Source organism: Palaemon carinicauda, chromosome 36 (assembly GCF_036898095.1).
Source record: "Palaemon carinicauda isolate YSFRI2023 chromosome 36, ASM3689809v2, whole genome shotgun sequence".
NCBI lineage: Eukaryota > Metazoa > Arthropoda > Malacostraca > Decapoda > Palaemonidae > Palaemon > Palaemon carinicauda.
The window spans coordinates 4,368,187-4,386,431 of NC_090760.1; the positions used below are offsets into that span (position 1 = coordinate 4,368,187).

General features: G+C 36.3%; 1 protein-coding gene across 1 annotated transcript; it reads left to right on the top strand.

Annotated features, from left to right (window-relative positions):
* The first annotated feature begins 364 nt into the window (after positions 1-364).
* On the top strand, positions 365-16,440 carry LOC137628285 (SET domain-containing protein SmydA-8-like). Its single transcript, XM_068359447.1, has 6 exons — positions 365-440; positions 745-918; positions 1,979-2,171; positions 2,561-2,781; positions 3,234-3,519; positions 16,222-16,440. Exons 2-6 carry the CDS (start codon positions 755-757, stop codon positions 16,438-16,440), a joined length of 1,083 nt encoding a protein of 360 aa, XP_068215548.1. The 5' UTR covers positions 365-440; positions 745-754.
* The last annotated feature ends 1,805 nt before the right edge of the window (positions 16,441-18,245 follow it).

An 18,245-nucleotide genomic window follows, 5' to 3' on the forward strand; every position in this document is an offset into this window, starting at 1 on the left:
TATATATATATGTATGTAAATATATATATATATATATATATATGTATATATATATATATATATACATATATGTATTTACATACATATATATATATATATATATACATATATATATATACATGTATATATATATATATATATAAATAAATATATGCGTCATGTTAAAGCTTCCTCTGATGTAGGGGACCCCTGCTGTAGTTGTTCCAGAAATTCACATTTTGTGCCAAGATTTTGCATATACTGGAATTTCATCACCTTCGTTGATATTTTTTAATCCATTAGAGTATGAATAGTTCTAATTAATTTTCTTTATGACACCTGTTTTCACATAAATGTAAAAAAAATATGGTACAGCAACAATTGTCTGAAGATTTAAAAGCTCCATGTGAGTGACATAGGCTGGGCAATCTTACAAGCAAGCAAGCAAGCAAGTGACATAGGTAAGTGACTGGACAATGTCCTAGAACTGACGATATGTTTTATTATCATTGCCAAAGTCCCCTTTCCACCCAATCTAGGACTAAAGAGGTCCTGGAAATGGCTGCTGATGATGTGTTCTGTACTTGTTTTTCTTGTAAATATACCGTACATGTATAGAAAAGCAATTGCCTCTACATAATTAAGTAAAAGAATTGGAATATAAATTCAAGTGAAATTATTATCTGTTGTGCTTTAACACATCGATAGATTATAAATACTTAAGTACCACTGTTAAACCACAACTTGAATCTCCTCTTCCTACAGGATCTCCAGAATGGAATTCAACATGTGCGAAGTTTGTCAGCTGCCTGCTAAGCAGTCTTGTTCATCCTGTCACGCTTCCTTCTACTGTTCTAAAGAATGCCAGAAAAAGGCTTGGAAACGACACAAGGGTTCCTGCATGCTGTATGTCATTGAAGTTCATCCTGTGTATGGGAGGTGAGCAACAGGTTTTGCCATTTTTGTTGGATAGCAAAGTGTTAATCAATTAAAAGCGTAGACACCCAACTGGTATTAAATGCTCGATCGTGTTGACTAAACTGTTTTTAGATGAGCTGTACAAATTTTATATGTCTTTTATTTAGATTTACAGATAGTTAACGATTTATGACGTATTGTAACAAAACTGGAAGAATTGTTAATATTTTTTCAGTCTACCATATCTTCATGTCAAGAAGCATACATTTATCTTGTAAAATTTATGGGCTCTGGGTTACTTAAGGTGGGCTTGTTGGATTGTGTATGAGGAGTATCTGTAAACAGCTCCTATAGATATTTTTAGTTTATTTTGCTTTCATAACAAGCTAAAATTATTTAAACCAGTCAAATTCCACTTTGAAAACGTAAGAAAAATTATTTATTGAATAATATCTCTCAAATCTAACTTGTCCACAAAAATCTGTTTAAATCTAAGAGCTAAGTACTCACAATATGAGGAAAACTGCATAGTTTCCCTAGTTGTGGAGGCAAAAGTGGTAAGAACTTGCCAAAAAAGTTATACCTGTGGTCACAATCTCTTAGCAATCCGTGTTAAAAAAAAGTGCAATGTTGCCAGTATAGCTAATAAAGAAAAGATGGTTTATGATATTGTCAGCATGATTGGTCAACTTAACTGTGCAACAATTGAAGCAGTATGCTCAGAAAGTGCAAAGGTGAAGGACTTTGAGGTATTTATTGAAACCTCATGATTCCGCAGGGTCAAAGTATTGGAGAAGGCATGGAAGGTTATGGCACAGTATAATAAGATATATGAGTTCCACTATCAGGTTGAGTAGGGATATTTGTGTGTGTGGTTCGACTAACATATATAATGTCATTTACCTAAAGTTCATTGGATTTTACTTGCCATTTTTATGGCAGGATCATAAAATCATCATTACTGTTTACATGTTGATTATGGTGTCTGAGGTAAAGAACGCCGCCATCTGCAAAAAAACTTCTTTCAGAATAGGTCTTTCTATGCCATTAGCTGTAGTATTTTAGGAGTGTTTGTTCTAAGGTACTGTGTGGCCACTCGTGACATTAAACCCGGTGAAATCATCATGAAAGAGGCTCCTGTAGTCGTAGGACCAAGATCTATGATGACTCCCCTATGCTTGGGGTGCCACAGGACGGTTACTGGGGACTACGCTTGTTCAAAATGTAACTTCCCACTCTGCTCATCAATCTGCGAAAATTCCATCTTTCATGAGGTTAATGATTATTGAATGTTTACTCACCAAGTTGTTGTGGATCCCCTGCTTCCTTCCCCTTTGAAAGGGGATGATGATCTTCCCCTTTCCCATTCAAATATGCTACTTTTCCCTTTTAGGCTTAATGTGTTTGCGAGGCATCGGTTTAATCCAGAAAGTCCTTTGCACTCCAGCCTTTCGAATTGTGTAAACCTGTTCTCATTATGTTTAGTAACTTCAGGAAACTTTAATGGTCCCAATTGTTTTTAGTGACAGTCACTAGATATTTTAATAATTTTTGATTGATTTTCAACACCTCCCACCCTGTTCCTTTACCGTCCTCTTCCTAAATGACGTAGCTGCTTATGAAGTCTTTATACTGACCTAATTGAATCGTTCATCCACAACAGACGGAGTGCAAAGTGTTATCGAAAGCAAAGAAGCTCACCTACAAGATGGATGCAACCCAGATAGATCCAGCTTATGAATGTATACTCCCACTGAGATGTCTTCTGACAAAATACGTTGATCCTAAGAAGTGGAAGCTTATATGCTCTTTACAAGACAGCATAGAATTCGTGACTGCAGAATGGAAGCAAAAAGTGGATATTAGCATTATCAGTTATCTTAAGTAAGTTGTTCATGTATTAATCGTCCTTGAACGTATGAATTTACTACTCTTTTGGGAATATTCAGTCTTTGACGTTTCTCTTACTTCATCTCACACGTAGATGTTTGTGGGACACTTGTTCAAAAGATACCGAGAGCTTTAAATCGAAGTATCTCTTAAGATGATAATCTAAAATTAAAACAGAAGTACGTGTGTACAGATTCCCTTTATTGTAGTTAATCAATCCTTTAAGGTCTTACCAAAAGTAATTAATTTAAGGTGACAAGATCATGTGAAAATGATTCCATGATGTTGATCATGTTTTACGTCGTTAGTAGATCTCCGAGCTTTGTAAGACCTTGAAATATATGTTAGGAAATGATTTGTATGTAAATGATATAGTACTTTTAAACATTCAAGTACAAATCACTTGTGCAGTTAACTGTACCATCAACTAAAATTCTTCCAATCAGGAACTACATGAACTTCAAAGGGGTAGAAACGGCGGAGATCTACAGAATTTGTGGCATCCTCTCTACAAACAGCTTTGAAACGAAACACAATGGACAGTCTGTAGAAGGGGTGTTTCCCAAATTAGCCATGATGGCCCATGACTGTTCCCCAAACACTGAAACCGTCTATGACAGGACAATGAAGGGCACAGTTCGGAGCACCGTGTTCATTCCCAAGGGAGCTTCCATCACCACAACATATGCTAACCTCATTTTGAATACAATGCCAAGGAGATGGAATCTACTGGTAAGTAGGAGGCTAACGTTACTTTTTAATAATTTAATTAGAAAGTACTTATAATGAATCTAGACAATTAAGCATTCATTGCCTGATTCTATTTCTAATGCTACCCGAGTTGTATTGATTACAGAAAAATAATATTGAGAAATGTGATGCTTTTAATGGTCAATCATGAGTGGCAGTGGGAAGGGACATGTGTTACAGACTGACCATATACTGTATACCTATGGTCAGTGCTCAAGTCTGTCTCCACCTAAGCTAGGACCAGACAGTGAATTCTGATATTTTGGTAGGCAGACCTATAGGCCTTCCAAAACCCACACTTGTGGCTCACGGTAAAATGTTAGACTACCGAAAGCTGTCGGGCTATTTCCTTTTGGTTTTACAGTTTTTTAGTGTTATTTTAGGTCTTGCTTTTTTTCCCATTTAGTAAGCATTTTTTTCCGAAATTGGGCTCTCCTGTGTTGATTGACTTTTGATGTAATAATCCTTCTGATATTCCATATAAAGATATGGCTCTAAAATCTCTTATTAGAACATACAAATCTACTTTTATAAACACCCTTAAAGTTATAGTCTGCCAGTGAATCTTAAATCTTTCTTCGAGAAGAGACGTATAAAATGAGTAATAAGGTATCGTCCATCTGAATATATTCTTCCTTATCATATCCAGTACATAAATCAGTACTGGACTGAGCTAATGATACTGTGCTGCTGAAGTCAGGCCTTCCGCCTCTTCTGTGAGCAACTTGTCAAACTGTAGTCTATTTCTTTTAGCGATGCAGATTTGCACCGACTCGCAGCGGTGCCCTTTTAGCTCGAAAAAGTTTCCTGATCGCTGATTGGTTGGACGAGATAATTCTAACCAATCAGCGATCAGGAAAATTTTCTGAGCTAAAAAGGCACCGCTGCGAGTCGGTGCAAATCTGCCTCGCTAAAAGAAATGGACTGTAGTTTCACTCATTGAATGAAATTGAAACGAAAAGAGAAAATGAGTAATTTACTTTTAAGGCTACCTAGTAAAATTGGGATTTTGAATAATTAATACATTTTAATTAGTTAATAAAAGGAGCATCCAGAGTCATTCAAGTTGACAATGGAAGGGTAGGCTACATATTTACAATTACTGCTTGAAATAAGTAGATGTAATCCTCTGTATCATCTGTTGGGGTAGAATAAGGGACTTTGGGGGTGGTTTTGATAAGAAGTAAATTTTCCATCTATAGAAATGAGTTTAAGAAGGGGGGAGGGTGAGAAATGAACATCATCACAATACAAAATAGAGGGGCTTACTCGGTTGTAATCTTTTTTGGTTGATAACACCTATTATTGGAACCCTTCAATCAGAATATTTATAAGTTTTTTCTTTTTTTTGTATTATAGTTTTTTGTAATTGCCTCTTCCAGATTAGAATGCTTTTGCCTGGATTTGACTGTGTGATAACAAAATATTTCGAGAACGAAAAATAGGTTTTGATTATTATTATTGTTATTATCATCTTTTTTTGTGAATCACAGTCTACAGAGACTGGTGATTTATAGTGTGGGGTTCCGGGTTACATCCAGCTTCCTTAGGAATCCATCCCTTTCCTCACTATATGCGCTTTCAAGTAGCACGCTGTTCGGGACAAGACATGGGACTATATCAACTCCTACCTTCTCAAGATTCCTTTTCATTGACTTAGGTATGGTCCCTAGTGATTTTATGATTATTGGTACTACTTCTACCTGCATATTCTATAGCCTTCTCCATTCAATTCATAAGTCCTGGTACTTTTGTATTTTTGATCCCCTTATTTTCCACCCTTGAGTCTCACGATACTGCGACATCTATAAGTGATACAGTTTTCATTCTCTTGTCGACCAGAATGACGTTTAGTTGATGTGCCTGTTATCACCCTGTTCGTCCTTATACTGTAGCCCCAGAGTAGTTTAGCCTGATCCTTTTCTACCACTGCTTGAGTTTGATGTTCGTACCATTTGTTGCTACATGTTTTCTACAGACTCAAATGGAGATCTTAAGCCACTGTATCATATAAAAGCCACTATCTCATGTTGTTTCTTATATTGATTCTGAGCAAGTACTAAACATTCATTGGCAATGTGGTTGATGGTTTCATTTTTTTTGCCATACATTTCCTGCACTTTGACGAGATGTTCGTTCTGTCTATCGGCGTCAATGACCTTTGATGTCAGGATGCCAGAGAACTTCAAATCAATCAATGAATCAATCGTTCCGTCTACTGCTTATTGAATATATCTTGTTGTTAAGGTCTGATCTTGTGCTACCATTATGATCCCTTCAGTTTCCTTCTTAAGCTTTCCTCTCTGTAGCCACTGCCATCCTTACTGGCCAATTCTTCAGTTTGTCGCAGCAATCGTCCACGCATTGGTTTTCTTTTCCATTCTTCTAGCCCATTTTTTACCCCGTTCTCTCCTTATACACTTCTGGGTCTTCATCATCCTTTATCAAGTTTTCTTCCCATGCATTCATTAGACATAATCTTCACTGGTCATGAGGTACTGACCCGGTGCTCTACTTTTGATGTTGACACAATCTTCTAAACTGATAAGTAGTTTTTCTCCTTCACTGTGTGGTATATAGAGCCTTGGGTGTAATGCTTGGTACATGTTCATTACCTTTCTAGTTTTTTCTATATGTGTTGCATAGCTCGGACTTCTTCCACTTCACTGTTCCAGCACTGTGCCTGATTACTGGCACTGCCCAAGTGATTATAGCGTCTATCATATTTCTAGAATTAAGCTTTGATTCTTTGCATATAATTATCCCCTAATGTTTTCCTTCATCTCTTGGTGTTTTATTGCTTTTCTTTCTATTACCCCCAAGATATTTATAGCCTTCTTCGTTTATATTCTTGATGTCATTCCCATCTGGCAGGTTTATCCCTTTAATCCTTGTTACTTTTCCTTTGTCTGTGTTAACTAGAGCACACTTTTATATTTCAAACTCCATCTTGATGTCTCCTGAAACAATTCTTACCGTCTGGATTAGCATGTCTATTTCCTTAGCATCCCTCCCGAACAGCTGTGAGGTCCTGAACTGAAGCTCATTGGAAGGATTCGAAAACCTCTTTTTGAGGTCCTGAACTGGATCTTTTATAGAAGGATATGAAAAAATTAAGGTTTTGAAATGGACCCTATCTGAAGGGTTTAAGATTAATTTACTAAGTTCTGAACTGGAGCCTATCGGAAGGATCTGATTTTTTTTTTTTTTTTTTTTTTGAGATCCAGAACTAAACCTTATGTGGAAGAATATGGAAACTTTTAGTGATCCTGATCTGGAGTCGATATGAAGGATCTGAAAACTTTTTTTGGGGTCCTGATCTTCATGGTCATTCGGTTGTGTTGATGAGCAACTAGTACAACACACCTGTAGTGACTTACATCAACAAATGAGGATTAGTGTTCCAGATTCCTTGCCAACTGTGTGACAAGATACATCAGTGGACATTGGTTCACATAATACACCACTCAACTCGTTTCATTCAGGGAAACTCAGTTTTTTAGACAACAATCTAAATCAACCGGGCAAGATAGTTCTTTCAGAATGGTCTTCAAATCCTCTAGTAGCAAGGGAACTCCTGACTTTGTGGAGTTCCCCAATTATCATTATGTTTGTCACTCACTTGAACAACAAGCTGGAAGTGTCCTGCTCACCACTTTGAGACTTGTAAATGGTGGCGGAAGTTGCGTTCCAACACCCTTGGGAAAGGCTAGGCATGTATGACTTTCCCTTGTTCAACCTCTGGGATCTTCGACTAACGTTAGTCGCCCCAAAGTGGCCGCATGCAGATTGGTGTCCAGATCTTCTAAGTACTCTCATACATGTGCCAAGAGAGCTTCCAGATTGGTCAACACTTCTCCGTTGGTCACATGTCAAGAGGTCCACACAGTAGTATTCTGCCTGTCTCTTCACCGTTTGAGGTTATCCTTCATTCTTCCAAGAGAAGGGATTTTTGAGACCGACTGCAAAGCACATTTCCAGGTACCTCCAGAAGTCCTCCATAGTGGGATACCAGACAAAGTAGTCCCTCTTCTATGATTGGTGTTGTGGAAGGGTCGCTATTCGCTAGATTACAGGTGTTTTAGTTTCCCTACGATAGGAGAAACTTCTCTTAGTTGCAACGGTGAAAGGCTATTGCTCAGCCTTGAGCTAGGTGTTTTGAATGAAGGGAGTTGATCTCTCCTCATCGTGGGAATTATCGGTTTTGTTGAAGAGTTTCGAACAGGCTTGTCCACCTCAGGAAATCAAACCCCTACCTTGAAGTGTGATTAAGGTTCTTCGGTCCTTCAAGATGACACTGTATGGGCCCTTAAGTGAATCCTCAGACAGGGATCTTACCCTTGAGACTTTTCTTATTAGCCTTGGCGCCTTCTAAGAGAGTAAGTTAACTCTACAGATTCTCGTATTTAGTTTCACACTCCACGAGGTGTTCATTTTAAAGGATATGAAAACTAATTATTGAGGTCGTGATTTGGAGCATATCTGAAGGTTCCAAAATCTTTTTTGAGGCTCTGAACCGGAGCTCATTTGGAAGGGTGTGAAAAGTTACTGAGGTCCTGAATTGGAACTTACACGAACGATCTGATTTTTTTGAGGTCATGGACCAAAATAGATTTTGAAGGCTATGAAAACCTGTTTTTTTTAGGTTCCGAACTAGAGTTTATCAGAAGGATCTGAAAGATTTGTGAGGTCTTGAACTGTAATTTATTTGGAATGATATGGAAACTTCTTTTTAATGTCCTAAAATAGAGGCTATCTGAAGGATCTGGAGGATTTTTGATGCCCTAAAGTAGAGCCTATCTGAAGGATCTGAAAGTTTCAAAGTTTTTTTTTTTATGTCCTGAAATAGAACCTACATGAAGGTTTAGAAAGCTTCTTTTTCAGATCTTGAACTAGAGCCTATTTGAAGGATCAGGAAGTTTCCTTTTGAGGTTCTGAATAAGAGCATATCTTAAGGTTCTGAAAGCAATTTTTGAGGTTCTGAACTGGAGTTCATTTAGAAGGATTAAAAAACTTTTTTGATATCCTGATTTATATCCTATACAGGAGCATCTGGCCCATTAATTCTGAAATCTTGATCCAGAGTCCATATACTGTAGATGGGTCGTAGCATAACTATTATTTCTTTGTTTATGCTCGTGGACTTATCTTTATCATTGTAGTTATCTTTATTTTTTTACATCTTGTGGGTGGATGGATGGAGTGAAGGAAGCTCTGGGTGATAGGAGGATAGATGTTAGAGGCAAGAGAGCGTGCTAGAAATAGGAATGAATAGCGAGCGATTGTGACACAGTTCCGGTAGGCCCTGCTGCTTCCTCCGGTGTCTTGGATGACTGCGGAGGTAGCAGTAGTAGGGGATTCAGCGTTATGAAATTTCATCTGTGGTGGATAACGGGGGAGGGTGGGCTGTGGCACCCTAGCAGTACCGGCCGAACTCGGTTGAGTCACTTGTCAGTCTGGGAGGAACGTAGAGAGGAGAGGTCCCCTTTTCTGTTTCATTTGTTTGATGTCGGCTACCCCCCAAAATTGGGGGAAGTGCCTTGGTATATGTATGTATGTAAATTAATCGTGAAATAGATATTTATTCTCTAACTTGATGGCATTTATCCCTTGTTTACACCACGCAAATCAACCTTAATCTGAGGGGTAACCTTTTATATGTCTTTACTCACTTGCACCTGCCCATCCTTTTGTCATCACCCAAATCAGCCACGACAAGGAGTAACTTCCTGTGCACTCAACCGGAAAAAAACGACCTTTTAAAGATATCACGCACAATTAGGCGTAGAAGTTCGAGAGTCATTTCCACTGCCCATTCTTTTTCAACACCCAAATCAGCCTCGACAAGGAGTAACTTCCTGTGCACTCAACCGGAAAAAAACGACCTTTTAAAGATATCACGCACAATTAGGCGTAGAAGTTCGAGAGTCATTTCCACTGCCCATTCTTTTTCAACACCCAAATCAGCCTCGACAAGGAGTAACTTCCTGTGCACTCAACCGAAAAAAAAAACGACCTTTTAAAGATATCACGCACAATTAGGCGTAGAAGTTCGAGAGTCATTTCCACTGCCCATTCTTTTTCAACACCCAAATCAGCCTCGACAAGGAGTAACTTCCTGTGCACTCAACCGAAAAAAAAACGACCTTTTAGAGATATCACGCACAATTAGGCGTAGAAGTTCGAGAGTCATTTCCACTGCCCATCCTTTTGTCATCACCCAAATCAGCCTCGACAAGGAGTAACTTCCTGTGCACTCAACCCGAAAAAAACGACCTTTTAAAGATATCACGCACAATTAGGCGTAGAAGTTCGAGAGTCATTTCCACTGCCCATTCTTTTTCAACACCCAAATCAGCCTCGACAAGGAGTAACTTCCTGTGCACTCAACCGAAAAAAAAACGACCTTTTAGAGATATCACGCACAATTAGGCGTAGAAGTTCGAGAGTCATTTCCACTGCCCATCCTTTTGTCATCACCCAAATCAGCCTCGACAAGGAGTAACTTCCTGTGCACTCAACCCGAAAAAAACGACCTTTTAAAGATATCACGCACAATTAGGCGTAGAAGTTCGAGAGTCATTTCCACTGCCCATTCTTTTTCAACACCCAAATCAGCCTCGACAAGGAGTAACTTCCTGTGCACTCAACCGAAAAAAAAACGACCTTTTAGAGATATCACGCACAATTAGGCGTAGAAGTTCGAGAGTCATTTCCACTGCCCATTCTTTTTCAACACCCAAATCAGCCTCGACAAGGAGTAACTTCCTGTGCACTCAACCGAAAAAAAAACGACCTTTTAGAGATATCACGCACAATTAGGCGTAGAAGTTCGAGAGTCATTTCCACTGCCCATCCTTTTGTCATCACCCAAATCAGCCTCGACAAGGAGTAACTTCCTGTGCACTCAACCGAAAAAAACGACCTTTTAAAGATATCACGCACAATTAGGCGTAGAAGTTCGAGAGTCATTTCCACCCCTTCCCCACCATGCACTTGGGATCTTGGCGTTGGTGCCAAGATTACATAATTCAGAAAGGGCGCCTCTATTTTTGTGGGTGGCATGATGGAGAGCGGGGGTGTGTTGGTATGTCTCATGTTGAAAGAACGGCAGGAAGTGAATCTCGTTAGATTTTCGGGGGTGGGGTGGGGGGTAGGGGGTGGGGGAGGTAGTGGGGGCTCCATGTTGATCGTTTTGTTGTGCACCTGAAAACAGAAGACTTGCATGCGCTTTGGTCTGACATTTTTCATCATTTATTTGGCATTATCAGGTGGAGAGAGTGAGGGGCCAAATAAGATTTTTTTGCGCATGTATATATAAATATTGAGTTATTATTATTATTTTTTAAATAAATAGCATGTATATTTTTCTCAAAAGCAGGTATCAGCTGAAGAGTCGAAAACTCATAACAATTTATGCACAAATAGAATTCTTCCTGAATTATAAATTATGAGGAAGAAACATCTTAATTTTTCGTCAGAATTCGTTATCCCGTTTTCTAGATATTTTTTTTTCAGCACACACACACACGCGCGCGCGCACACGTGCATACACACAAATAGACAGGAGTGCAAGCATGACTTCCTTGGCAAAGATAATGATTTCAAGACAACAATCAAGCATAGAGAAAGCAGAAGAAAATTGGCAATGCAAGCACTTCTGCTTCTGCGATGCTTGGCAACCTGTAATGTTATTCGACAAGAATGTATTTTTGCATCGACCTTCTGCAGGATTCTGTGAGCTACTTTAGGAGAGAGCCAACGGCACAGTCATAAAAGGGTGTATGTTAAATATTTAGAGATGGATGGCAGGTGCCTTTTTTTTAATGGTTCCAAATTTACGATGGTGAGAATGTAAATTGAGGTAGGTGCTGCCATCTACATTTTCAATGGGAGATTTATTTATGTGTCAGGGGGTTGTTTAAGAGCGTAAATATACTTTAGTTTAAAGGTTTAAAGACCGCTCATGAATGGCAGGGGGAAGGGACAGTGACACTAGAGACTGACCATAGCCCAAGCCCCCTCTCCACCCAAGCTAGGACCAAGGAGGGCCAGGCAATGGCTGCTGATGACTCAGCAGATAGACCTACGGGCTCCCACAAGCCCCCTATCCTTAGCTCACAAGGATGGTGAGGTTGGAGCGTCCAAAGAAACTAACGAGTAATAAAGTCTGGTACGATGCTAGAAAACTCCAAATCAATCAACCAATCAATGAAGTCTGCTTTTTACAGTGTCCATTTGACCCTTAGTTTAAGGTTTAAAGGTCGCTCATGAATAGCAGAGGCAAGGGACAGTGACATTGCCCTAGCAATCAGGACAATGCCCTAGAGACTGACCATATTATATGATCAGCACCCAAGCCTCCTCTCCACCCAAGCTAGGACCAGGGAGGGCCAGGCAGTGGCTGCTGATGACTCAGCGGATAGACCTATAGGCTCCCCCAAACCCCCAAACCTCAGCTCACAAGGATGGTAAGGTTGCAGACACTAATGGCACTAACGAGTCTGAGCGGGACTCGAACTCCCGACTGGCAAACACCAGGCAGAGACGTTACCAATCAGGCCACAGCAACTTTACTTATAAGCCTCCTACTTTACCTCTACACCAACATCGTTTTTAACTCAGTAACTTCCCTGATATGATCCTAATTCATTAAATCAGATAAACAAATATTGGCAGTGGATGGAGAAGATTTAGGAATTTATGGCTTTATTTACCCCTAGGTTAGAGTAAGTGAACTGGGAAGCGGTGTGGCTTTGGCATTGCTGTTTTTATTTGTTTTATTTGTTTTATTTTTTTCTATAGTTTGTATATGAAAGATATATTTTAATGTTGTTACTTTTATTAGAATATTTCGTTTTAATTGTTTATTACTTTTGTAGTTTATATATTTACTTGTTTCCTTTTCCCACTAGACGATTTTTCCCTGTTGGAGCCTTGGGCTTGTAGCATCCTGCTTTTCCAACTAGGGTTGTAGCTTAGCTAGTAATAATAATAATAATAATAATAATAATAATAATAATAATAATAATAATAATAATAGTCATATCTTACATACTGAATAGTGTAGCACCAATTGCTAAAATTGTCATGTTGAAAAAAGATTCGAGTTTTTATTCATCATTTTGGTAGAATGACAACTTGACCTGGAAGACTGTGAATTTTCCAGAAAATTTTAACATCTCCCACTTATTGATACATAGTCCTCAGCCATGTAGATCTGGGCCTTCCAACTCTTGTAGTACCTTGTGGAGCCCAATTGAAAGTTTGGTGAACCAATCTCTCTTGGGGAGTGCGAAAAGCATGCACAAACAATCTCCATCTACCCCTCACCATGATCTCATCCACATAAGGCAATTGAGTAATCTCTCTTATAGTTTTATTTCTAATCCTGCCCTGCCATTTAACTCTCAATATTCTTCTGATAGCTTCATTTTCAAGTCTACAAAATCTGTTGAATATTGCTTCATTGTCATACCACGACTCCTGTCCTTACAATAACACCAATCTCACTAAACTGATATATAGCCTGATTTATATAAATATATATATATATATATATATATATATATATATATATATATTTATGTATGTATGTATGTATATATATGTATGTATATATATATATATGTGTGTGTATAAACATTACCATAATAACATATATATATATATATATATATATATATATGTATAATATATATATATATATATATATATATATATATATAATATAAATATATATATATATATATATATATATGTGTGTGTATGTGTGTGTGTGTATAAATATTACCGTAATAACATATATATATATATATATATATATATATATATATATATATATGTTATTACGGTAATGTTTATACACACACACATATATATATATATATATATTTATATTATAAATTTATATATATATATATATATATATTATACATATATATATATATATATATATATATATATATATATATATATATATGTGTGTGTGTGTGTGTGTAAACATTACCGTAATAACATATATATATATACATATATATATATATATATATATATATATATATATATATATATATATATATATATGTATATATATACAAAACATTACCATAACATCATCAAATATAACTCAAATCTAGAAAGTCTAAAGAATAAATTTTTATCCGAAGCCCGTTTTTTCCCCAACCTGCCGGCAAAGCATTTAAAATAGAATAGGCACAAGAGAAGGAGAGAGAGAAAAAAAAGAAACTCGAGATGCAGTATTTAGACATACCAGACCAAGACACCTGCTTAATATGCCCAAACTGTTTTCATCTTGGCGTACGTAGCCTGAAGGAGAAAGAAAAAACCTCCTGTTGAGTTAATTCCTTTGGGTGTTGATTAATTGAGAGGAATTAAATGGATTTATTTAACTATAGTCCATTTCTTTTAGCGGAAAAAGAAATCCTCTCGTTGAGTTAATTCCTTTGGGTGTTGATTAATTGAGAGGAATTAAATGGATTTATTTAACTATAGTCCATTTCTTTTAGCGGAAAAAGAAATCCTCTCGTTGAGTTAATTCCTTTGGGTATTGATTAATTGAGAGGAATTAAATGGATTTATTTAACTATAGTCCATTTCTTTTAGCGATGCAGATTTGCACCGACTCGCAGAGGTGCCCTTTTAGCTCGGAAGCCTGAAGGAAAAAGAAATCCTCGCGTTGAGTTAATTCCTTTGGGTGTTGAGTAATTGAGAGGAAGTAAATCGATTTATTTAACTATAGTCAATTTCTTTTAGCGATGCAGATTTGCACCGACTCGCAGCGGTGCCCTTTTAGCTCGGAAGCCTGAAGGAAAAAGAAATCCTCGCGTTGAGTTAATTCCTTTGGGTATTGATTAATTGAGAGGAATTAAATGGATTTATTTAACTATAGTCCATTTCTTTTAGCGATGCAGATTTGCACCGACTCGCAGCGGTGCCCTTTTAGCTCGGAAGCCTGAAGGAAAAAGAAATCCTCCCGTTGAGTTAATTCCTTTGGTGTTGATTAATTGAGAGGAATTAAATCGATTTATTTAACTATAGTCAATTTCTTTTAGCGATGCAGATTTGCACCGACTCGCAGAGGTGCCCTTTTAGCTCGGAAAAGTTTCCTGATCGCTGATTGGTTGGACGAGATAATTCTAACCAATCAGCGATCAGGAAAATTTTTCGAGCTAAAAGGGCACCGCTGCGAGTCGGTGCAAATCTGCCTCGATAAAAGAAATGGACTATAGTTTATTCCTTAATTGGTTCAGATGGACAAAATGCAATAAACTGCAAGCACCAGTGAAATCTCCAACACTATTCTATCTAATTTCTCTTCCTCTTGTTTTTTTAAAGTTTTTTATAGTTTATATAGGAAATATTTATTTTAATTTTGTTACTGTTCTTAAAATATTTTGTTTTTCCTTGTTTCCTTTCCTCACTGGGCCGTGTTCCCTGTTGGAGCCCCTGGGCTTATAGCATCGTGCTTTTCTAACTATGGTTGTAGCTTAGCTTGTTGTAATAATAATAATAATGATAATTATAATAATAACAAGACCAGCAACAGGAAAAACGATACATTTTACTTCTCTTTCTGATGGAGGATACCTTAACGTAAAAAGTTTGCATATCGCCATGATCAGCAAAGCTGTACTAGTCAGGTCCAGCCATCCTAGGTTGGTTTGTTGTGAGCGATCAGACAAAAGTCTCCCACCATCACCAATCCGCAGTGGCTGGCGTGGTGATGAAATGATCAAATCCCAGACATGACTAAGGACATATGAGGCCTTTGTCCTTCAGTGGACTAGAAACAGTTGCATTTTTGTTGTTGTTGTTGTTGGAAAGTATTTTTTTTAACATGACTTGACATTTATCAGATGATTTAGAATGAAATATATATATATATATATATATATATATATATATATATATATATATATATATATATATATATTGTACATATTTGATTTCATTTGTAGTGTTATATTAATTTGATTGATTGGTTGAGTCAGTTATTTGTCTTATTTATTGACCTGAAACATTCATTTGACTGATTGATTGAGTCAGTTATTTGCCTAATTTATTGACCTGAAACATTCATTTGATTGATTGATAGAGTCAGTTATTTGTCTAATTTATTGACCTGAAACATTCATTTGTTTGTCTAATTTATTGACCTGAAACATTCATTTGTTTGTCTAATTTATTGACCTGAAACATTCATTTGATTGATTGATTGAGTCAGTTATTTGTCTAATATATTGACCTGAAACATTCATTTGATTGATTGATAGATTCAGTCATTTGTCTAATTTATTGATTGAGTCAGTTATTTGTCTAATTTATTGAGTCAGTTATTTGTCTAATCTATTGATTGAGTCAGTTATTTGTCTAATTTATTGACCTGAAACATTCATTTGATTGATCGATTGAGTCAGTCATTTGTCTAATTTATTGACCTGAAACATTCATTTGATTGATTGATTGACCCGAAACATTCATTTTATTGATTGATGAAGTCAGTTATTTGTCTAATTTATTGACCTGAAATATTCATTTGATTGATTGATGGAGTCAGTTATTTGTCTAATATATCGATCTGTAACATTCATTTGATAGATTGATTGAGTCAGTTATTTGTCTAATTTATTGACCAGTCCATTTATTCTCCTTTTTTCACAGAGGGCCAAGTACTTCGAATGCACCTGCAGGCGTTGTTCTGATCCCACGGAGTTTGGCACTCACTACAGCACGCTGATCTGCAGCCAGTGCCGGGGTCATGTCCTTTCTTCTGACCCCATGAAGTTCGACGCCCTTTGGGTTTGTCAGGATTGCAGCCATACTGTCACGGGCAAGGAGGTATGTGTTGGGGGAAGAAAGCCCTCAAGAATTTTATCATGATAGTATGTATATTTAATTTTATTAGTAGTCTACAACTGAGAAATATATATATATATATATATATATATATATATATATATATATATATATATATATATATATATATATATGTATGTATGTATGCATTATATGCATATATATGTATATATATGTATATATACAGTAAAACCTCCTTATCCGTAGTCATTACGCTCTAAGCCCCCTCACTGTTGGCTGTACACACACACATATATATACATATATATATATATATGTATATATATATATATATATATATATATATATATATATATATATATTGTTGCGCGCCAGCCATCCTGGAGGTACTACCTCTAGAGAGTTATTTGGTCCTTTGACTAGCCAGTAGATAGACAATACTACATCTTATCTGTCTCTGGTTACGGGTTAATTTTCCTTTACCTAAACATACACCAAATAATATAGAATATTCTTTCCATATTCTCTTCTGTCCTTATACATCTGACAACACTTAAATTACCAAAAAATTCTTCTTCGGTGAAGGGGTTAACTATTACACTGTAATCGTTAAGTGGCTACTTTCCTCTTGGTAAAGGTGGAGGAGACTCGCTATGATAAGCTGCTCTTCTAGGAGAAGGACACTCCAAAATCAAACCATTGTTCTCTAATCTTGGGTAGTGCCATAGCCTCTGTACCATGGTCTTCCACTGTCTTGGGTTAGAGTTCTCTTGCTTGAGGGTACACTCGGGCACAATGTTCTATCTTATATCTTATTTCTCTTCTTGTTTTGTTAAAGTTTTTATAGTTTATAAAGTGATATTTATCTTAATATTGTCTCTCTTCTTAAAATATTTTATTTTCCCTTGTTTCCTTTCCTCACTGAGCTATTTTCCCTGTTGGAGCCTCTGGGCTTATAGCATCCTGCTTTTTCAACTAAGGTTGTAGCTTAGCAATTAATGATAATAATAATAATAATAATAATAATAATAATAATAATAAAAAGAACCTTAAGAGTAAAAGGAAGCAACAGAGTCTGTTTGATGTTTTTTTTTTTTTGTAAACGTTTGATCGACTTTGAGGTCCTTTGTGGCTTTTGGCCGTCGTCCAACACGTGGGAAGGTTTGAGGAAGTAGAGCGCGTCAATATAAGACTTTTGATATGCTTCTTGATAAGGTTTATCTGATTCTAATGGGACGGTTAAATGGTTGTTATATTGGATGATTTTTTAAATGAATTAGTTTGGTATATATATATATATATATATATACCAGGTGTATATATATATATATATATATATATATATGTTATATATATATATATGTTATATATATAAATATATATATATATATATATATATATATATATATATATATATTATATTATATGTATATCTATATATATTATATATATATATTATATAAATATATATACATATATATATATGTATATATATATATATATATATATATATATATATATATGTATATTACGTGACCCGTCAAAAATGACGGCTAAATATTTAAATAGATATACACATACGCACACACGCACCCCTCTGTCACCAGGGTATGACTGCTCCCCCCTCTCCCCTTTTCCGAAGGACTTGGAGAGCTGAACCGAATTTGTATGTATATATATATATATATGTATATATAAAGATATATATATATATATATATATATATATAAAGATATATATATATATATATATATATATATATATATATATATATACAGTATATACACTTGCTCCTTATTATATAAGGTAGATAACATAAAAATAAAGTTCAAATAATTTTTCCTATGAACAAGCGCGAAAAATTGAAT

Excerpts from the sequence above, each read along its gene's own strand:
- LOC137628285 (XM_068359447.1), top strand. The coding sequence starts at position 755 with ATGGAATTCAACATGTGCGAAGTTTGTCAGCTGCCTGCTAAGCAGTCT. Across the intron at positions 919-1,978 it reads GTTCATCCTGTGTATGGGAG|GTACTGTGTGGCCACTCGTG; the intron begins GTGAGCAACAGG and ends GTTTGTTCTAAG. Across the intron at positions 3,520-16,221 it reads CAAGGAGATGGAATCTACTG|AGGGCCAAGTACTTCGAATG; the intron begins GTAAGTAGGAGG and ends CTTTTTTCACAG.